This window comes from Hylaeus anthracinus, unplaced genomic scaffold (assembly GCF_026225885.1).
Source record: "Hylaeus anthracinus isolate JK02 unplaced genomic scaffold, UHH_iyHylAnth1.0_haploid 27298, whole genome shotgun sequence".
NCBI classification, from domain to species: Eukaryota; Metazoa; Arthropoda; class Insecta; order Hymenoptera; family Colletidae; genus Hylaeus; species Hylaeus anthracinus.
In genome coordinates this window covers 17,051-40,933 of record NW_026535105.1, presented here as the reverse complement: position 1 = coordinate 40,933, position 23,883 = coordinate 17,051, and the positions used below count along the sequence as shown (strand labels likewise).

Here is a 23,883-nt window from a genome sequence, read left to right as displayed (position 1 = left end):
TACGAGCGTAAATCAATTCACGAACGTACTACGCTCATAGAATAGTTGCGTGTTCGACGAATAAAATGACACTCACGCAAGCAGGGAAGGGTTAATCTCCGTGGAAACGGTAAGTCGACCGTTTATGCAAATTAAAATCATTCCGCGATTTCTCACCTGGGTTAGCGATTTTGCGTTTAATTATCCTGTCTGGATCTATCACGGGAGGATTGTGACGCAATCCGTTAATAATTATTTCCGCGGGAATACAAGGCGTTATCGATGCTCGTTGCTTATTGCACCGAAAGCAATCGTGTCTCGCGAATCTTCCGCAAACTGGGTTAACGGGTTGAGAGCGTATCGTAGCGGACTATCGGTGTCCGTCGTTATACTTTCTCAGCGATCATTGATGTATCGTATCTCGACATTAAGTTAACAATCGTACTATTTACATATTCATTTTCTAATCGGAATCCTTCCAGAGAAGTCTACTTGGCTTTGTTCGTCGTACAACGCAGCAGAGTTGGTATATCCTCGGGATTTATGTTGATCGAATCCCGAACAACTCGAGATGAAGAAAAGAATCCTGGAGATTTAGCGGGACGGGAAGGGGAACGGAGACAGGATTGACCGGTGGCGTCGTGTGTCGGTGGCCGAGCGCGCGAAACGGATTTCTCACGCGAGTCGGCTGGCGGGGCAATTTTTAATAATGGAATTGTTTCCCAAGCGGCACGTCCGAGCGTCGAGCGGCGCAACTCGTTTACGCGAACAGGAACGAGCAACGATGACAGGGAGGCCGGATATAAACATTTATTATTCACGGTGCGGCAACGACTAACGAGGTCGTGTGTGTAATACCAGCCGCTCCTCTCTCTCTGTGTCAGGTACACACGGAGTTTGCGCGCGTGTGACGTTAATAATTAAACGTCGCATTATCACTGCACGCACACGTACCGAGCGACCGCGTGTACGGCACGTACTTATTACACAATAATACGCCGCTTCGTCCTGGCGGCGTGTACAATGGCAAACCGATGCGTGTGTCGCGGCTGGCGTGGGCCGGCCCGCCTGTTCGTGGTGAGTATCGGTTGCTGGATTTATGGTCGTGCGAGCGATTCGACGCCCACGACACACGGGGGCCTTTCGCGCCTGGATTTCCACGTGGATGTGCGAACGAGCAAATTGCAGCCAGTTCAGTTTCCTTTTTCTCGGAATAGCGCACGCTAACTGGAAATACGTACCGATCGACCGATCGGGCCCTACGTCGAGCCGTCCATTGTTGAGCAATCGGTTTACGTCACGCTGATCCACGCTGTGCTCTGACGTTTTCATTTTTTCTCGTTTGCTTCTTTAGAATCTCGAATTCGATTAATCGTGTCTCAACTCGTACTTGGTCTTTTGTGGTTTTCTCTAGAAAAAGAACCGTTGTCGCGTTTGTTTGTATCACGAGTTCATAAAATCCGCGGTTTTTGAATAAATCAATCTTTTTCCACGTTGCTTAATTTTAAAATTATATGTCAGTCTGTTAATGGAATCGATCACGCATCGTATCGTATCGTATCGGTTAATCGATCGATTAGCGACTACTTTTTTTAATTCGTGCGTCGAGTTAATGGTCGCCTAGCGGGAATTAATAGATCGTTGCGTGCAACAAGACAGTCGTAATTTCTGTTACACAATAGTCGGTCGCGCGTGCCGTCCGTTCTGCATAGGTATATCCATTATGGATTGTACAAACAGTATAACAGGTTTCCTCGGAAAGGCACCGTAAACATTCTCACCGATTAATTCTAAAAACAGCATGGGAAAGGGAGGATTATTTCCAGACTAGTATTCTTTTGCTGATTATTTCAAAGCGACAGCGTGAACAGAAATAATCGTTGGAAACTATCTGTGTAAGAAAAATGTAGAAACTGATACGTTCTTACGATTGAATCCTAGCATTGATTCGTAATAGATTCATCACGTAGTTACGCGCGGTATTATTTCTCATTTGCAATGTCAAAATAGAGAATACGCGCTAGTGTCTATCCACCGCAAAACCATTCAAGATTCCTCTATATTATACTTTATATTTCCAATATCGAGCAAATCGTACAAATCGTAGGAGTAAACCGAATGACGCAAAGAAATTCACATAAAGCATTCTCAAGTACGATAACAAGCGCAAAAAGTTTGATTACGATCCATCGTGTACTTTTCCTGAAAAAAATTCCTAAGGATCGCCCATCTTCTCGACTCGTTACACGAGACTACCCCCTCGAACACTCGCGTTGCTTGCGGATAGAATATTTATTTTCGAGTTGCGATTAACCATCCCTTCGTCGAGGCTGGCCAGCACGTGTCCCGCGCGATTTATATCCGGTGGTCGTTGCACAAAGTCACCCCAACCCTCACGTTTGGAGAGGGACGGCTCGAGCCCTAGTCTCGATAGCCTTCCACGGCAATTCCATCAGGGGTAACACGACGAGTAGTGGATAGGGTTGGCTCCGAGGCTCGTTCCGCTCGGTTCGCGCTCCATCTACCCCGCAACACGTGACCCCGTCGCGTTCCGTCGACTTTTTAGCCACGCTTCGCCGGCCGGGGAGGGGAACAGCCCTTCTAACGCGCGGCAGGTGCGCGCGCGACGCGCCAGCCTCGCCTCGGAACGTTTAATTTATTGTTAATTGCGATACGCGACGGGCACGTGCAGCTGCCGCGTTTTTCGCGCCGAAACCTGAATACTTGCGGAGACGGAGCGTGTCCAGGCATCCAGATTTCGGTTGACTCGTTGTCATCGGTCTCGTACCTCGGGTATCCTTCAACGTGTAATCTAATATTTGCGTTTGCGCTTTCTTTTCTCTTATGTCACAATGGTTCGTATTGAATCTTATTTCGTTTTGCTTCGTTTCATCTTATGGTACTAAATGAAATGCTTCGTTCAAGAAAGGAAATATTGTCGTTATCAACTCCATATCGTAGTACGATGATATTCATATATCAGTATCAAAATCGACGCGATTCAATTAGAGTGTAACTACAAGTGTACCTACAAGCGTAACTACAAGCGTAACTACAAGCGTAACTACCAACAATTGCTACACTAATCACAGTAACAACTACCACACTAGACAATTTCTTTTCGACCATCGAACATTGAACGTGAGAATGGGTTAAATCGGATTCTATGTTGTCCATTTTAGGAAATAATAATTGGAGTAATTTGTTTGGACGCAGCGAAGTTGATCGACTGTTTCTTTCTGTTCCCAGGGTACCTTCTCGCTGATAGTGGAGGCTTATCACGACACGGACAACACGACGCACCACTCGCCCGGTAAGTAACCTTTCTCCCCCGTCTCTTGAAACGCTCTTCCTATTAAGCCTTCCGCGACAGCGAGCGTCGTATCTGGACGGCGTGCGGTGTCTGTATCAGCCGACGCGGCACGAGTGCGCTAGCACGCGCTTCCACTAAATAAAAACAAGAGTACGGAACAGGGAGGGGGAAAAAAACACGAAGGAGAATCATTTTAAAATTAGTCTTTCTCTCTCCCTCACCTCGCCGAGGCCTCCATACGGCTCTGAATACGGGGAAGGTTTTCGATGGTACACGGGCACGTGCAGTCCAGCTGGGTTCTTCGTGGCAGCGACGCCATGCGTCAGGTCCGAACCAGTCGAGAAGCCACTTCCGGTCTCCTTCGCGCACGACACTCACCAGAGACATAACCTTCGCCGACCTGTACTCCTTTTTCCGCTCGTTACTTCTTATGGTTTCGATAGTCTAAACCTCGGGGTGGAGGCCCCTTCCTCCTCGGGGCCTCTTCCTGTGCACGGCTGTACCGCGGACAAATATCGCATCCCTTTTTTCTCTGAGACCCGGCCTCTGGTTAACCTCAAATCTTGGGATTACACTCCGCTGCCGTTTTCAGAGATCGAGGAGAGGCTTGACAGCACGCAGGAGACTACTTCCGGGGAATTGTCTCGGTTTGCGAGTTAGTTGATAGACGGGGGTTAGAGTAGAGGGTAAAACAAACTTGGAAGGCTTCGAGCGCAGAGTTTTCCGAGCATTTCAGAGTTTTTCCGTGCATTTTACCGTTTTTCGAATCTTTAAGTAACCGTCGAACTTAATAGAATTAAAGATTCGAAAAATGGTAAAATGCACGGAAAATAAAACTCTGCGCTCGAAGCCTTCCGAGTTTATTTTACCCTCTACTCTAACCCCCGTCTATCAACTACTCAAAGTAACCGTCAAACTTAATAGAATTCGAGGTCAGAGTGTGTTACAATTCTTAGAGTGTATCATACAACCTCAAACCTTATTCGGAAGTTAGGGTTTCGCAAAACTAAATAACAGTAACAAGTATCGGAGTTTCTTGTATCGTTGTAAAAAATAAAGATACAAATTTTAACATTTCGTATCTTCTTGATTCGAGACTTTTCCAAATTCTAACCTCCGGATCTCCTGCTTCTGCGTTGTTTGAAATTGTCACGCAGCTAGATAGGTAAAAAATCAGTGAATCGCAATGCTCTCTGGTGCATTGAATTCTAACCTCCAAATCGAGTGGCTGAATTCCAGCTTAGGGAACTATTTCTGTACGGTTTGGCAGGTGTAGCTCACGTCCGTCTCGAGCGGCGCGGAACGGCCGATTCGGCGCGGTGCGCGCGCCGCGTACTTCACTCTCGAGACCGTGCTTCGGGCGGCGTAAGAAGAGCGGGACCGTTTAATTTCTTTCCCGAGGTCCTGGTGTCTGCCTGGCAATTAGAATGAACCGGAGACCGGAAGCTACGCGCGGCCGTGCGGCGCTCTCATGCGTGTCGCTCGCGCGCACACGATACATATATCGTCTACCGGTGCGGACCAACGATTCCCAAAGTTCTCTTTTTTTTTCCTCGCTCGTGGTGCACTTTTCATCTCGCGGTAGATGGGTTTTAAAAAGGCAGCTAAGCACGTTTGTCACTCTGTGATTTTCTGAACGTGTGAATCTTAAAAGATATTGATAATTACTAGTTAGTCCATTTGAAATATTAGGTGTAGACATTATTAATAATTACTAGTTAGTCCATTTTAAATATTAGGTGTAGACATCATTTCTGTGCCTATATATCATTCGTTTAATGAATGTAGTAATGTATTAAATACATGCAGAACATAACCAAAAAGTATGTACATTATGTATATATTTTATATCCGTTTTCTATATTATTGTATGGTATTAATGTTACTGGTAATTCAACGTAACAAAATGACGAGTAAATATTTTTTAATCTAAAGGCACAGAAGTCATTCTTACACCTGATATATATATATAAACCTACTCTTTCCATGTTTCTTAAATAATTGCTTCCGGCGAAATTCAACCGAGACGGAGGAAAAAGTATCTCCGAGACCAGTCGTTTGATCGATTCCGGTAGAATTGGGTATAAAATGAAACGTCGATAGATTTACTGTATAATGTTATTCGAACTGAAGTATCGAAGCGGTTAGATACTAGCGGGACACCCTGTACATGAGATACATCCATATCCTCGTCTAACAGAAAGTTTCGTGTTACCGTGGTGTGCCGGTGGAAGCTAGGTGCTACGGTTACACAGGAAGGAAACACTAGTGTCTCCGCCCGGTTCTCTAGCCTCTATATCTCTTTCTCTCTCTCTCTCTCTCTCTCTCTCTCTCTCTCTCTCTCTCTCTCTCTCTCTCCGTTTCCCTCTCCTGTTCCCTCTGTGCGGTCTGTTCTCCGTTCGTTGTGACACAACAGAACTCGGTGAGCTCTGTTGTGCACGCGTGCACGTGGACGTGTCGCGGTAATGAGTAAGGAACATCGGTGAAAACGGGTCGAGAACGGTGGAAAGAGGAGTACGAGCGAAGTGGTAGCTGCGGTACGATCGGACAGAATGCGGGCAGAACGGCGGCGGTCGTGAATTGCGGCGGGAAAACGACGAAACGCGACTAACCACGACAGTAATTGGAAACGAAAACTGCATAAGTTTCCCGCGTTAATCGCGTTACGACCAATTCGACGAATTTTAAATGAAAATTTGTTTACTTTAATCGAATACGAATACTTGCATTCTGACGCGACGCAACGACATTGATAGATGCCACAGGTAGTCACAAACCTGAATTTCAGTTCATTTTTATTCAAATAACTCGTCTCACGAGAGGTTAATCGAATTTGGGTTCTATCGTCGTGCGGTCTAGCCCCAGTGGTTGCACGCGATAACAGCAAACGTTGCTGGCTCATCGAGTCCACTAATTACGCGGGAATCAAGGCCATGGGGATCCTTTGTTCGATGGCCTCCACGGGGAACGGAATTCCGTCTGTTATCCCACAGATGTACCTGCGCATCCGCGGTGAAAAGAGCTCCCATTAATATCCGCGTCTGGTCGGACGCTGTTTGGACACGTTCCGGCCTTTATCGCCGAAACACACCGCTCACATTGTGCCACGGTCTATCGCGTCGTTCGGGTACAATATAATGCCCCCAACGGGCTGGTGAAACGAGCCCTTTATTGCTGTTCGCCTGCTCGGATGCTGCTTCCTTTCTCAGGCCCGCCGACGTCCTCCTTCTCTTTCGTCCCCTCCGCCCTTCTTCGTTGCTCCACGATATGCCCGCTCTTTCTCTCTCTTCCTGGCTCGCTCTCTGTTTACCGTCTGCCCACCTCCGCCGATAATACGCGACTCTCGAAAGCCGTGGACTGCACCTGCGGGACGAGTTATCGGCGAATTATTCGCCGCCCGGGCCCCGACGCTCGGTGACAAATTTTTACCGCCGTCGGAAAATGAAGAAATTTCGCCTGTACTTTTATCGTCCCGCATTCCGCGGTCTCTCTCGCCTTACTCGCGGATGATCGCGACTTTCACCGGGTACGCCTTCTTCGGGTTTTATGGAAAATAGAAGTATCGGAAACGAACGTACCGCGGCTATGACCTTACCGTACCTTGTACGCGTTTGCTAAAATAGAATTCGTTTCGACTACGGTGCTTTGGGAAACGCGATTGATGAATGCACTTCTCGAATTAACACTTTACGCTATTTTATTTGCATCTTGCCACGGCAAATAATACTTTATCTATTATATAGATATATAGATAGATGTATAAATGTATATATATAAAAATATAAATATAAATGTATAATGCTATTGTTCTGAGAATAAAAAAAATATATTAAATTAATGTACATAATGTATTTTAATGTAGCGTATCGTCAGTTCATGATTCACTTTTGTAGTAATAACTCATAACAGTCGCATTAAATCAGTAATCATCGGTAGTTTGTATTCTTGCTAAGATAATCTTGTATGATCATTCGTTACATACTGTTCGACACTGCCACCATACAGTCGTAATTGAGACCGACGAACTCGTAATACGTAGCTCGAGGGGTTAGTAGACGCCATATGTTGGAAGAAAGGAAATTTGTTGTCCGAACCAATAATATAATGGTATCCGAGGTATACGGCTTGCAAAACAGCAGCTTCGAGTCACTTGTCTACTAGTTTGTTTACATCCGCGGCGACGAGGCGCGCTCGTGGCACTCCGTCGATAACTTCCCCATAAAACGGGGAAGTTCCGTTAAAGAAAACAAAGCTGTCCTTCGAGTCTCCTCTGCATCTGCGGCTGCAGAGAAACAATCGCCCCTATGTTTTTTGTCCCCTTCTCCGAGCTACACAAGCTGCATTAGATATTTAAGGTTAGGCTTCCTTAGAAATATTATTCTTCGAATAACGCTACATAAAAGTCTTCGTATAGCAGTACTACTAGGTAGTAGAATTTATTAGTACTGCAATTAAAACGAAGTATTCGAAAAAATTATTCAATTCGTTTCACGCATCTCCTACTTTCTAATATATTCGTTCTATTTTTATTATGTGCAGTTACATGTTTCCAAATCGTTATTAGATTGTGAATCTTACGCATTTAGGTGTACGTATGTATATTTTCTGCATCATCGTACGTTATAAATGCATACTATCCGCAGTTCGGTTACTACGTGTATACTACAAATAAAATTGACCAAATTTTATTCCCGCGTACGAAGATTTTTTGTGGGTCGCTCTGTGTGATAGATACGGGGATAATATCTCTATGCATTTCTCTATGAATTTCTCTATGAATTTCTCTATGCGTTTCTCTGTTTTGGGTAACGCAACGGCGACCGCCGCCTTTTCCTTTCGCCGGTAGTACCTCTGAAAGCGAGCAAGCTTTCGTTTGCGGTAACGCGGTTCGTTAAACGAAACGCGCGCGCGTCAATGTAGGATTTACGAGGACGGCGTGTGCAACTGTGCAGGCGTGCACAGCAGCTTTGCGGTGTGCTCGCACGCACCAGCAACGGGAATCCGGCCTGTGACAAGGCTTACGTCATCTGGACGATCGTCAACCGCTCTCCGGTGCGCTTTTCCCTCGGTACTCGATACCCGCTCGCCACGGTTGCTACCGTTATCGTTGTATGCACGGCTCTTCGCTGTCCGTCGCGTTTCTCCAAGTGCACCTGCCTTCCTCGCACGATAACGACCATGGGAGGTAATTGGTCCGGGTGCCGATGTCCCTTACCCTATCACGGTGATAAGCTCCGGTGTCAGACCCGTGCCCAGCCAATTTCACACCTTTACTTATTATTACTTTCATCGGAATGGGAGTAATTGCGAACGAAGTTTACGACGTGGAAATTATTATTGGATCGTCCGGGAAGATTGTGTAAATTTTTGGTAAGCGGTACAGGTCTGAATATATCGAAGAGGTTGAAAATAAATAAGACAGATACATCCCTTAAAAGATGGAACGATTATGGAACGAAACGGCACCTATGTAATTCGATAAATATATATTAAAATTCAAACATGTTTTTGAACGTTTCTTAGAAGTTGCCACGAACTTTCTGGACAACCTAATATTTTGATCGTTTTGTGTATAAGTGAGGTTTCACGTGTACATATTTGGAAATTACTTCGTTAGTCCCAATACAACGCTATTTCGCGAAATCAAAGATGGAACCGTCAATTTTGCTCGTACCTCGTGTGCCACGCAGCTTCCTCCAGCTTCGCATACACGTACGCTCGAATAATACTCTGAATCGTTAAGATTGTATCTACGAGGGAAAATTGATCGCAAGTAAATGGGACATAATTTTCATCGGAATTGCTACGTGAAACCGTATGCTCAAAATGTACGCAACGGAACGGCGTGCACACGACGACGAGCTCTGATGCATTCTTCGACGTGCCGAGAGATAAATATCTTTCCGTTAGAAAACAATGGACGCGGTTACGTTACAACTTAATTAAGGAGAGTAACCACCATTTGCAACGCAAACATCGTGGAATAATACTTGGCGTCATGAGAATTCCGTTCACGCATTGAATTGTGCTCTGATTGTACAAAACGCGCCAATTAGGTTTCGTTTGATGCCCATAGCAGAATCAACGGACCGAGGAATTCGATCGTCTGTCGGCGATTTATCGAATCCTTAGTTTGACCTAACCTCGAAATGCATATAGAGTAGACGCGATAGCACGATTCGAACGAAAAGAACAACCGAACCAAGTTTTCCTTGAAATTCTAATGTTATACACGCGATCGATAATGTTTGGAATGATTATAAATGTAATTATTTATGATTTCTACAAAAATGGTTTATTTTTCATTCGATATCGAAAATGTTTATCAGGGATAATAATTTTAGTAGTCTGAGACGAAAAGAGGTGCGGGGCAGTGGGAACGATTGCGCGAGAAGATGGCTAGAAGGAGCAACGGGGTTAATCGGCCCGAGTCACCGTAATCGGGGTTACGAGAGGCTTTTTTTCCCTCCATAAGCGATAGGAGCTCAGAGCGAACGAACGGTGCGTAAGTAATGCATCTGGCTACCTGCCAAGCTCGGGGCTATCCTTCGCCAGGCCGCTCGTTTCTGAATGAACAATAGAAAATGTCTGGCGCTGCGTCGTTAATGAAATACCTTGAATCGACCTGGCCTCGAGTTCACCGGGCGTTTACAGGTGCACTACTCTCCGCGTACGCGGAAAGGAAGACCTATAGTGGTCGAGCAGATAACAGCTCCTAAACGTTCGCCGCGCGATGCATCTCGAGAGCCAAGGGAAATTGTCACATCTCCTCGACCATCGATCGACTTAATTAAATTCCATAATCGCTAATTATGGAGGCCTTAACGATCAAATATACGATTGACACGTGTGAAGTAACAATTAAATTATTTTCTATTGTACCTTTGATTGCATAAGAATGCGCCGCTAGCTATTGACTTCACGTTGCACCAACTGTGATAAAATGCGTGTCGCGACTTCAGCGTTAGCAACGAACGCAAATGGTGGAATATTGCGTTTGTAATATCATAATATTCGTAATATTGTACATGTAACAGAATCGTGATAGTTTGTTTGCTTGCGAAATAGTTAATTTCATACTTACATAGTCAAAGGTTCCATTGTCCACTTGAAAGAAGGTTATACGGGAAAATACAGTAGCTGTTTTTGAAGACCACCGCGACAGTCTACGTATAGTAATTTCGACGATCTCCGGACTCGGCCCTCTGTTTGTATTTATAAACAATTGCGCAAGGTGATGATTTTCCGGGCACTAACGAGGGTTTCTCGTAGCTCCTATAAATATTAATCGCGGATAAAAGTTAATTGCGTTTCAAGCTGAATTATTCATATTCCTCCGTCAATTAATTTGTAGCGAGGTAAGAAACGCCACAGTCAAACGATGACCGCGCGGGGATTAGAAAAATTAGACAAAAATGAAAATTCGCGTGCCGTGGTGAGATTGAAATTCAAATCAGTAACTGTACCCGGCCGCCGTCTACGAGAATACGATTAAAAACGAAGGGAAAGAAATGGACGTAAAGAATCTGGGCCACCTTTGCGCGATATTAACAACACCGCCGTTGTCGATCGAGGTTAGGTTTTGTAATAGTATTTTTGGCTGCGGTGCGGTTCTTCTTATCGAGCTTAGGCAATCATTAAAATTAGAATTCATTTCTTACGATTAGAATCCGACTTTAACGATTGAATTCCAATTTTAATAGGGCGAGGATTCGTTTGACGTTCGCTTCGTATTTCTGCGCCGATTTAATCTAGATTTCCCGCCACTCTTGTGTCGCTCAAATCGCGGAATAATTCAACAGATAATAATCGTAAATATTCATAGTAAATTCGAACGAATTATATTCGATGCTTACGTAATACGAAAAATTTAACAACATATCGGTTTCAAAGGAGTAGAAATTTACTCGAACAACTTGTTCGATCGTATGAGCGTCACGAACAAATCCCCGCGGCTGTTCGGTCTATTTTGCTCGGATGAGATCTCGGCTGTCTACAGGCGAACGGTTCCGAAAGTAAATGAAGATAAACGGAGTCGATCGCGCGTACCCTGTCCATCTGCAGTGGCGTGCGAACATCGACGTTTTCAGAACTCGTACCAGCATCACCTGGGAAGATAGGCAGTCGGCAAACTGCGCCCTCCCTCTCGACTCCCGTTTCGCCGACAGCGAGATGCTACTTCCCTTCTGGGAAGAGGTGGCTTGGGTATCCTGTTTAAGTATCCACGGGCACGCCATCGGGCGAATCCTGCCCTCTGCCCGTTCTTTTGTTTCTACGCTCGCCCACTTGAAAGCAGAAGTTCGCCACCGAAATTCTCATCGGTCGAATGAAAATTTCCAGTTCGCAAAAATCGGGCCGATACGGGATCGCGTGGCTTGGACGTTAGGTGTGTTTCGGGTCTATTGGATTCTCTGTCCTGAAGTTCTCTGTCTCGAAGTTTTTACGGGGTATCAAAAATTTCTCTTTCGATCGACCTTCGTCGTCTGGAAGCTTTGGAAATGATAATAATAATCTTCTGTAAAATTTGTAAACAGATTTCTTGTTCGTTATCGTTCATTTTTCGAAGACTCTGATTAAAGAAAAGTCAACATTACGCCGTGGTCTTCTTACAAAGGTCCCGATACAAGTCTTTTAGAAAATTTGTCGAACTTTATTTTCTATTATTCCTCCCTTCTCGTTTCGAGGCATAGTACGGCTTCTCTCTAAAGTATAGAAAACCCAACAAATTCGTCACAGTCCTGAAATTATTCGCATCAGGATCCCATGAGCATTGGCTCGAAGTTCCAGCAAAATCCGAGAACGGAAGACGTAGTAATATCCCCAGGACCCGACTAGCATCCGAAACGAGGGCCCGAACTCGGGCCGAAACCAAGAGGCCCGTTTAAAAATAGACGCCACGGCGTAACTTCACCGGGTGAACCGTTGATTACGAGGATAAGGTCCTGGGCGCGAGCAGCAGGGAGGCGAAGAGAGGACGACGGAGGCTGACCACTTAACTCTTCCTTACGCTACCGACCACATAACCATACAGCACCGGCGATACTCCGCGAGCCATTTGGCTGCGCCAGAGGGTCTCGCACGCACCGACCGTAAAACTGGTCCGACGGCCAAGCCAAGGCAAGCTGCCTCTCATCGTGAGAGACGCGCAAGCTTTTTCGGTTCGGGGCACCTGATCGCGGCCTCCTAATCTGTCGGGGCTATTACGATAATATGTTTAGTAGGAAGCCCGGGAAGGTTGGCTGTTGCTCGCGCGCGAAAACAGGTAGCGAAGGAGCCTGCGCTCGGAACGGAGGAGGAAGAAAAGAAGAACGCCTCTTTCCCAGAGCCACCAGCGCACCGCGCTTACTCTCTTTGTGCCGGATGCGTGCCGCCGGCGGAGTAGCAATAGCGGACGAACGTCCGGTCTCCTCTATCTCGCTCGCCGACTTTTTCTCTCTAGCGCTGTACGCGGAGGCCGATGCACTTCGATCGCATCATCGGTCACCACTGCGTTGTGCCCTACTGATAGACATGCTTAATTACTCGCGCCTTTCGATTCGAGTACTTTCTCCCGTCGCCGGACCTTGTGTTCGGACTGGAATTGGACCAGGTGGCCGAGGATGCTCCGTGCGAAGGTTTCGATCGAAGAATGGATCGGGAAATTGGGATGCTGTTGCTCGAATGTTGTTCCAATTGATGGATCGTCAGTCTTTTTCTTTCTTTCTTTTTGTGTATTCAACTTGACACACATCGTTCATTATTAATCTTTCGATACAAAGATTTTTCGACAACATGGTTCCGAATATTCGGTGTCATACCAGACCGAGAAGAAGTCACGAATCCTCCTACCAAGAGCATGGGTATCTATCCCCATACTCTTAAGGTGCGCAGAACTCTGTTGATTTCATGCCCTCGCTTCGAATCCACCCCGTATATAGCGAGTGTGGAGTTAATTGGTGGCAAATTGAAATTGACTCGAACCAGGGAACCGAGGAAATTGGTCGAATCGCGTGCTGATATAGAACGAGGCTGTAGCGACACGACAGGACTATCAGTGAAGGCGGATTCTGTGACGACCAGAATAGGCCAATTAACTCCTTCCTGTAGGACAATCTGAATCCCACTCTCGGTGCGGAATAATAGCCTCTACACCCTGACCTCGAGTGCCTGACCACTCTGGAAGACACCTAGTGGTCATTCCTAGCTACCTAGAATTCCTAGATTCTTGGCTCTCGATCCCCGAAACTCCAAACACTTCGACACGGCTACTTCTCCTCTCGACACTTTCGATCTCTTTCGACTCTATTCATTTTCTAACCGACTTCGAAAAGGAGAAGGTTACTCGATTCTACGTGTATATATATATATTTTTTTTTTTCTTCTCTCGCTTCCACACAGTCTGAACGAAGACCTATTCTCACGATCATTTCGATTGTGTATTTGCAGAGAAAGTGCTGATAACGAGACTGACCACCCAGAAGTGGCTGGACGTGGGTCCGAACTGGACCGAGGACGAGTACAGGAGCGCTCACTCGAAGATGGTGTACGAGTACAGGGTGACCTGCGTGGCCCACTACTACGGGAAAGGTTGCGAGAACCTGTGCAGGCCGAGGGACGACAATTTCGGTCATTACAGCTGCAGCCCGACCGGGGAGCGCGTCTGCCTCTCTGGATGGAAGGGCGACTACTGCAACACCCGTAAGTACCGCAGTTCGTTATCATCCGTGGACTCCCACGCTTCCCGGACCGACTGCACCGCGCGTGACATCCCTCCTTTTGTCGGAATTCCGTGTATGAAATTACAGAGACGGACCCTCTCGCGGCTCCGGTAATTCATACTGTTAGCCCGTAACTGGAGACAGGAGACTGTCGAATTTGCGATTTTTTTCGCCGAATGATCGTGTACCAGGGAACCATAGACGAAGCGAAATTTATTGTTTGACGAGCTGCAGAATCGATAAGGGGAAGCAGCGGTAGATGTATCTTGGCTGGAATTTATCGAAAGCTTTGTTTTTGGGGTCCGAGGGAGGAAACTCGAAGTGGACTGTAACGTATTAGGTTGTCCCAAAAGTTTCATTCGTGAGTTCCGTTCGATTATTCTTTATGGCAGTGTTTATATAAATAGACGATCTAATCTCTTAGACATTGATGGTGTAACAGTAACGGAGCGAAATGAATTGTACACAATTTTGTAATGTAACGTAAAACATAAAATATTGTGTATGTATTAATTATTAATAAAACGAAAGAAACTTTTGGGACAAGCTAATAGCGCATAGAAGGCACTGGGTATATCGAGAACCAATTAGACACTCGATCGAGTCCCAGCAGAATTTGAGAGGAATTTTTTGAGGTAGCGTAGCGTCCCGACCCCAGTAGGAAAAGCGATCGATTGTTAATTCAAGAACCCCAAGTTCGAATATCCGTGCTTACGAAACGGGTTATACCTGTCGGGTGTACCTCTCGATTACCATTCTCGAGAGTTAAATCGCGAAGTCGGATTGGAAAAATAATATTTTACAAATCAGATTGAGTAGAGATTAGTATAAAAGTTTCAATTCTTCGTAACGGAATCTTTTTAAAAAATATAGCAATATCGAGAATTCATTCGATTAATTAACTACAAGTTAAATGCTGATATATATAATTGATCAGCACCTCATGAAATCCTAACAGAACCGAGATAGACATTTTTTTTTTTTTTTTAAGAACAAACTAAACAGCATACACACTCCCCAATTGCGAAAGACTTCCTAGCCTCGATAAACCAATTCCTATAATACAATGAATCAATTCCCCGAAATCCTATTCACTAAAGACAATTTAAATCCTAATCTCAGAATAAAAAGAACGGTCTCTACTCCCCGATGCCCGAGCGTTCTGAAATACACCTCGTCGTTACCACCAGCTACCAGACTCTCTTTAATCTCCCTAAGACAATGCTCGATCCTACTCTAAGCAAAACTGTAGCCTGTACACTCTGAATTAAACACCCCACAAAGTCCCAGCAAAACCTGAAGACACGAGCCCTCTGTTCGAGAGCGCATAACTCTTCGAAAATGCACCCATTCCCTCTACATCCTCTCTCTGGAGGCTCCGGAGGTTACGTAACGTTCTCTCCCGAACAGTCCAAGTCCTCGAAGGCAGCGTACGTTCTCGACAAACCCGACGAGTCGACGGCGGAGAGGTGCAGCGTCGGTGCCAGCACAATCGGGTCCGAGCGTGCAGCAGCTTCCCACGCTTTGCTCGCGCGTGTGCGAGTAGAGGCTCCCTCCTACGTTTCTCTCGCGCTCGTCCAGTCCCGTCTGCGCCTCTCTGCCAGCCGGGCCGTCCTTTTCCTTCCAGCTGGCTCTCGTCTCCTCCTCGTCGCTCGTCCGCGTACCTGAGCCGACCAGCGAAGGATTAATCCGCGTGTACGTGCACGGTCTCCGCCGTGTCTGTTCGCTTTCCGCGTGCACGGCCTCGGTTCTTCGTGTGCATCATCACGAGAGACGAACCTCTTCCTTCGTGTGTGGCAGAGTTCCGTCTCGCCAGTCTGCGAGACCACTAAACGGGACGACGCCGAGCACCGAGACTCCCGAGAAGAACTGGCCGATGTCTTTGGATCAGTAGGCAAGGGTTACGCTGACACCTGGCGAGCCTAGGGACAGAGAGGCCTGGTGATCCCAGTTGCTCGTGGAATTACTCGAGATTGCTTGGAAGTTCCCTTGCGCTAGATTTCAGAGATGGGCAAAACACCCTAGGCTTCGAATGAATCTGAAGTTTGCCGATGCGTTTGTCTCGTTTCTTTCTCTGGAAAATGTTCGAAAGAGGAAACGATTCAGATGTATTCGAAACCTAGGGTTTCGCCCATCGCTGCTAGATTCCCAAGCTCCGGGACGTATTATCGTAGACACTTCCTGTTGAATAGGCATATGTTACACCGACGCCTGATAATCCGGAACACCGAAGTCTCAGAAGCCTCGAAGCCTTTTGCTAGAGTCTCGACCTGTAGGACACCTCGATGTCTCCTACCCTGTACACCAAACGCACGGGTTGTTTCGTGTGCTCCCCGGTGTCCCTCTCCGTAGTTTGCCCCCAGTCTCGAGGTGCTTTCTGGAATTTCGTTCCGCTGCTCTTTGTCCCTGTGGAATTTCCCGAGATAGGCTAGGAGAGGTCGCCAGGACATGTGGAATAGGCACCGTAGCCACGCTGGCATTCGAGATTTCGCGGTCTTTTTGCTCGCGCCAAGTCATTACATTCCATGTCCGTGGCGAAGATTCGTGGCGGAGTTTCAGCAGAATGGCATCCGCGACCGGCGGAGAACAGGGGAGAGCTTCGGGTAGGTGGGTAGATAGTAGGGATCAAACGGTGAAAGAATCTCCAAAGGCTGGGACGCTGCTGCTGGGGATACCGTTTCTGTCTGTCCTTTTTTGGCGAGGGGACGAGAAATAGGCGAGGACGGTTTATTTAGAGTTTCGTGCCGTCGAGATCAATAGGAATCAGTTGGATTAATAGGAATTTCGTTATTGAAACGGGCTTGACGAGGCGTCAAAGGGTGACTAATATGTCTCGAAACGGCATTCCGGCGATCCTTCTACGTTAGCTGTATGGTACAAAACGTTGTTGCACCGTCATTGCGGTGAAATGAGGACAAAACAGCATAAAACCACACGGTACGATACAACAGAACGTGTCATAATGAAACACGGAACAAAACATGATAACGCAACTTAACGCAGCATAATACGACATAATACAGCCTAATACAACGTAACATACTACGATTCGATTGCTAATAAAAAAAAAAAAAAAAATACATTATGGGACCGTGACGCCTCTATAAAATACCAAAAAGTGCGTAGAACGTTTCGAAACGGCATCGCAACGATCCCCTAAGTGGCGGCGATTGGATGACCCCGCGCCGACGGTTCCCGAGGTGTCGACCTTCCCCAGTCGTCCTTCCTGCGAGCCACGGACGCGCTCCTCTTCGTCCAAGTTTCGTGTCCCCGAAGCCAAGCTCGGCGAGCAAACATCCAGCAGGCTCTCTCCTTCTCTCTCTCTCTTTCTCTCTCGGTGAGTGGCGATCGGTCGTTGCACTCCGACTCGACCCGCGCTCGACAAACTTTCTGCGCGCATCGATTACTAATAGACTGCTTACTCTTCATTTCGTGGCATTCCCTGGTTTTCGCGGAATTGCGCGCGGTTCGTGCGCTGTTTCGCGAGCGGAGACGTGTCGCTCTGGGACGTCTGGAAGCGACACGTCCACGCTGGACAAGGCGGATGATCTGTAGTAACTAGCCCTTCTTTACCACCCTATTCTTTCGAGACGGCTATTCGAAGCTCTATTCGACTATTGTCTTCGGCGGTGTTGAGGACGTTTTCTCTCGAGTTAGGTTTCCTTGCGTTTCTTGCGCCGAAGAGCTATTTGCGTTGGGTCGTTCTTCTTAGGTTAGCCCCACTGGAGTTTAGTCGAATGTCGTCGGAGGTTCAACAAAAAACATCGACGACTCGTGGAGTTTCTTATTTCACGCGGTCCTAGGTTCGTCTCGAATTCCATGACGACTAAGAACACGAAGCTTCCGACATTCTCCGTTCCGAACGAGTGCAAGTTCCACGTGTATTACGAAACAGTACCTAGACACCAAAAGCCTCCAAATCTGTCAGGTCCCGAGGTTATTCCTATCCTATCGAACAAGATGACGCTGTAACCCTTAGCGCCAGCCTTAATTCGGTACGACTGTTCTTTCTCGGTGGACATCGAGATTTCGTATCCGCTCGCGACGTCCCTGCGATCAGTTCTCACGTGGACCGGGCCTCCGGGCACGCCCACGACGTCACTCTTTCCAGGATTTTCGCCGCCTTCTTGTTCCTCCTACTCCGCCTGAGCGATGAGAAAGGAGCATTGTTGCGATTTACTGCGAACCAGGCCCATGCGAACCTCTCTAGCGCGCCTCGGCTCGATTTTATTACTCGATCGATGCCCGGTCGGTCGTTAATTGCGCCTGGAAATAGTCTCCGCCGAACGGGTATTACTGAAATTGAACTTGCCTTCGGGACGGGTTCCACGAGAACGTGATTTCTCGTTTCGGCATCGGCACTAAGGTACACCGAGGTACGCCTGGTGCAAGCGCGGTTGGAAGCGTTTGCTCAGCTGACCCGCTGTTCCCCTTTCGATAAAAAAAAAGCTGTTTGCCCCGCGGAACGGAGAAGGGGCTGTGTCGATTGGTCGTCGATGAGGGTTTCGGGACGCTACACGCGGATCCTCGAGGCTCAAGCACCGTTGACAACGATCGGATACTTTTACTGGCTCTTCACAGACCGGTAGAAGAAACTGGACTGATTTTTGTTAACGTGCCAGGACATCGAGATTCTTCGAGAATAGAAATTTTATCGAATACTTAAATAATAGTTTGAAGTCTCGAGAATCAACTGTGGAAGGTTTCAGCCTTGTAAAAAAAAAAAAGGAGACGCTATAGTTTCACGAATTGTCAGCACTATCGCTGCCGACGTATCTCGATATTTTCGAAATATTTAGAATCAATTTTTTTACAATTATTTATCCGACGAGTATCGTTCTATACGTGTTACGATTGAAAATTGTTATTCAAACGCTCGATTTATTATTCCGTTAGTTATTCTTTTACTTTGAGGTCTGTTTCTTAATGATGAATATTGAAAAACGAACGTTTTTCTAAAGTCGTTAGATCACTCGCGACACTTTCGTCAATGGCGACGCAGAGGTGTAGAAAGGCCTCGGCTCCGAAGACACCGGAAATACATGTTAGTTATTTCTGCTCGTTACACAAACTTTAAAAAAAAAAACAGGTTCCGGTCATTCATAGCAACGCCAGTGTCCGTAAATGCTATTCTTTCTCGACGAACAACTGTTAATGCCACGCGGAAAGAACCAAAGAACCAGTGTTACGACACTTCCTACCGCGCCATCGTCCCGCAAATGGGTTAGCGAGACCAGGCAGGGGTAGCCACGGCTGGAGGGTAGTTTGGCACCGCGGCCAGGAGTTTTCGGGGGTGCAGCAGGGGTTGCAGAGGCAGCTGCAACACGGTCGCGAAGCGAAACGAGCCGAAAGCGACCGAGCAAGGCCTCTGACAGCTGCACCACCAGTGCTCTCGGTGCTTTAACCAACAGCTGCACCGGCCTCGCGTTCAACAGTCCGCTTCCATTTCAGACCCACCTCTCCCCTCGCACACCCACGCCCCCCCCCCTCCCTCTGATCCCTGGTCTCCGTGACTCGACTCGCTTCATTTCTCCACCTCCTTGTTCGTCTTTATTAGCCCGGGGTACCTGCCGAACTGCCAGTTTTCTTCGTCTCCCGCGTCACGAGGACAATTCTGGCAGGTAGACTTAGAGGTAGGTTAGGAGACACGGAGGAGCAGGGTCAGTGACAACGCGACACGCTTCACCGAACTTGGCCAGAGACGACTAGAACTAATTACTAGACCCAATGACTAGACCCAATGACTAGAACTAATGACTAGAACTCGATCGTTGGAACCTGGTGGCTCGATTAGGAAGCTGAGAAAAGGAATACATCTCGATACGTCGTTGCTGCGATGTCCCTGTTATGGATAAATTCCAGCGAAGCTTTCGGAAATCTAAAACGCTGCAACATGTAGCAGTGCCTTCGTGTCGCTCAACATTCATCAAAAACAGACGGAACGTTAACCTACGGACTGAAACTTCGACGCAAACGACTGGAACTCGATCGTAGGAACCCAGGGTCCTCCTACGACTACCCCCGGGCTGCGTTCGTTCTCTTCCATGAAAGGTCAGGTACGAACCCGTCGGTTGCTCGACAGACGGAAAGAAAAATCGATAGGTACGTTGGCCACGAGCCGTGAAATTCATTGGGGGAGCGTTTGTCCCCGCCTGGTTTAAAGGGAACCGACGTTGTTTGACCGTGGCAGACACGGCGACGGCTCGGACGGTTGTAAAATCCAGGGACGGTGTCCTCTCAGGTGTCGCGCCGTGTTGCGGTTACGTGAAACGTCGGATGAATGCCTCGGGATCAGCTGGCGGATGTCAACTGTTGCAGCAGAAATAAGCAAGACTCGAAAGGGACGCCGGGGGTTACGCTACCTTGCATTGTGGCCAAGTGTATGGAGAGCCGAGTCAGCTGACGAGTTCTGGAAGCCTGGGGACGTGGGTAGCTCTAGGTAGACTTCTTCGTATGGGATTCGTTGGAAGGTGGCTAGGTGATGGATGGCAGGTCGAACATTGTTGCAATGGGAACAGTAGAGGTTTACAGAAAGGCAAAGACACGGTAAAGGTTAGAACGTACAGATTTGCGGACTGTGTGCCATTGGTGGACTATAGTCGATTCGATGGAGAGTATCGGGAAGAAATAAACCGTCCTTGGTTGTACCTGTTCTCTATAATTATCCATAACTAGACTGCGCGGATCCTTATGCAAAATAAAATCTTCGTGCCTACAAAAATTGAACCTACCGATAGGAATTTATTTTATTCTGTAAATATCACAACACGAACTTTACTTTCAATCTCGTTTATATTCTTCCATATTGTTTGCATTTTGTAGCTTCTTGCGCATTCAAATTTCTTATATAACGAATGCACACAGATCCGCGGTCTAATTATTACACTTCGTCGAGGCAAGTACTCGGACACCTCGTAAAACTCGAGTCTTGAGCAATTGTAAGGAGTTTTGCTCTTGGGTCCTTCATGTTCCGGAGAGGTCTAGCACCATCGACCCACTACCCAGGCATCCTCTTATCAGTCCAAACCTAACTCTATCGAGTCCACCCATGTGGTAACTTTGGAATTCTGCGTACATCCTCCTCCTTCGTATTGGGTTGTCCGGAAAGTTCGTGCCTATTTTTAGGAAAAATTCAAATACGTATTTGAATTTTGATGTATATTTATTGAATTATATATGTAGGATTTTGTTCCGGAACTTTTCCACCTTTTAAGGAATGTATACGTGTTATTTGTTTTCAACCATTCCGACATAATCGGACCTGTACCGCCTACTAAAAATCGCCACGGACTTTCCGGACAGCCCAATACATCACTCGCCAAGATTCCAGACACGCAATCACCAAACAGAGGTCCACCGGATCTATCATCCGGATCTATCCTCCGGATCTATCCTCTGGATCTATCCTCCGGATCTATCCTCTAGCCCCCAAACAATGTCAAAGGGTATCCCCCCGCGAGTGGTCACGGATTACCACAGCGACGGACATCATCGGGCCAAGTTTAAACGAGCCATCAGACGCTGCCGTAATCCCGAGTTTAATTCAGGAACGACGACGGCTCCCCCCCGCGGCGACGCGATTTCTTCTTTTTTCGTATGGGCGGGGGTCCGTGGAATCTCTGCGATTCGGGCGTTCGCTGGTCGTTCGGCTGGATCAACGACGATAGAGGATCCCGTCCCTCTCGTTTTCACCGCTCTATAAATACTCGTGGCTCTTTAGCGCTGGTCTCGCGACGAGGGCCGCTCCGTGGGCCGTTGCGCTCGGTGCCAAGGTCACCAAGCCCTCCCCTCGACCCCCGCCGAGACCAGGGTTCACCTTTCCAGCCGGCTGAACCTTCAACCCCCTTCATTCAGGAGGCGCGGATGTCATCGTTGGACCTCGGTGTCTGAATATTTCAGGCTGAAATGAGTCCTCTACTTGGTTTTCGAGGAATCGCTTCGTTTCGGGATTCGCTGTGCGAATGTTCCGATTATGGATCGGGACCTGCCGGGTTAGGAGGATCGCGTACGTCTTCGTGCAGTACGATACATGTTGTCTTCGATGGTTCGCGGTAGCTCGGATTGCAACAGGTGGATCGTCAGTTTCGTTGGATAATATTGTTGCGTTTCGGGATAACGAGTGAACACGAACTTTAATAAATAACAAACAGCTTTGGAATAGAAATGTGTACAATAGGAATGCAATTAAATATAGCTTCGGAACGTCTGCTCTCAACGACGTCTTGCTCGAATCCGACAGCTTGACAGGCGATCGATCCGATCGCCTTCTTCTCGCTGTCTTCATGTTCCGGTCGCGAGCACCGGCAGCCCTTGGCTCCATCCAAAGGGTGCTCTCGCAACGATATATTCCTTACTATACTCACGGGCCGCATTCTGAGAGTTTAGGTTCCGATACTTTAGGATACTTAATTCTCTTCTAACGATAGGACCCACTAGACCGGTGTTTCTTAAACTATGGATCGCGAGATTTTAATGCGAGATATTTAATATTCGTCGATGTATTTCCGTGACATGTTACTTCTTCTGTAGAAGTTCGATGCACCACCGTCGAGAGCTTCGCACTCTCGTTACCCATGTCCCCATCCACGTTCCTCCATCTTCGACGACCCAAGAACTCGTCCCAATTGCGTGACGCGTCCCGCGTAGCACACGTAACTTAATCACCGGTGGCTGAGAGCCAACGTTAAGAGTTTTGGATATTTGTGGCCTGGACAAGCCGGCCGACACGTGACACAATTTCGTTACCCTTGCCAGCCGCGTGCAGAGTCACGCCAGCCAGCAATCATCGCTCCATCGCGTCCAGCCCTTCCCTCCGGTCCTCCTCCGGTCCTCCTCCGGTCCTCCTTCGGTCCTCCTCCCCCTCCATGCATTCCAATAATAGGGGGAACCCGGTGTCCTCCATCTTTAGGGCACGCCGAGCATAAATCCTTTCCACTCGGAAAAGAAGGAAGTGCAATTGGCCAATTAGCAGGGCGTTAGAGGCGCGCTCGGTGTCGATAAGATACGGATCTTCACGCGTGACACAATTTTATCAGCCTTGCGGGACGACGTATCGGTCGGCTCGCTACGTGCAGCTATGCCAGCCATCGCTCGGTCAGACTTCGTTCCCATCCAGGATTCCTGGAAAACGGGAACGATGTTTCAGGTACATATGACATAAATTTTAATCAGCCCCGACCCATCGGAAATTCGAGACGCGAACGATCTTCGCCGTTGGCCTTTGGGAATTCGTCGCTTCCAGGCCTCCAGGACGGACATGTATTCGTCGAGGTGAAACTTTTGCTGGATCGCTTAATTGGAAAGCGCAGTTGACGGGGTGTCGGTAGGTGAACGTACCCTTTTATGTAGCGGGAGTGTCTCGCGACTGTTTGGACTTGGTTTATTTGGATACACTCACGCGAGGATAGAGAGTCTAACGATAGGATCTGTTGGAGAGATTAATGGACACCTGGCTAGACTTGCGGAGGACGTTGTAGCGACTTAGGTTTAGGGCAGTCGCGCGCGCATCTGGACGGTCGCCTGACCGGTCCAACGATAGGATCTGTTGGATTAGAGTAATGCACACCTGGGGAAATGTTGGTGACAGTTCAAGCTGGTACTTGGCCGTAATCATTTCTGACCAGATGCTCTGACGACGAGGTTGTTCAGGTTTCCTCATATCGAGGAGAAATAATAGTAAGAGCTGAGATTCAAACAGTGTTGGATGCGTACTCGCTTCTCAGAGAGTTACTCGGAGGCAACAGGAGTCGATAAATAGAAGCAATAGGCCTGTTGACACAGGTCAGATCGAAGAAGAATGAGGTTCCTCGGGTACTCCCGACTTTTATTTATAGAGGAATTAGTTGTGTTTCGTGTGCGTTCCTTTACGCAAACGCCGAACCTTGAATCAAACCA

At 47.4% G+C, this 23,883-nt stretch overlaps 1 protein-coding gene across 1 annotated transcript in view; it reads left to right on the top strand.

Annotated features, from left to right (window-relative positions):
* The window catches only part of LOC128893240 (neurogenic locus protein delta-like), a 51,488-nt gene that overhangs the window by 16,169 nt on the left and 11,436 nt on the right, over positions 1-23,883 (top strand). The window contains exons 2-3 of the mRNA XM_054154069.1: positions 3,229-3,292; positions 13,718-13,969. Of these exons, the coding sequence (XP_054010044.1) occupies positions 3,229-3,292; positions 13,718-13,969 (316 nt within the window). The remainder of the gene's footprint in view (positions 1-3,228; positions 3,293-13,717; positions 13,970-23,883) is intronic.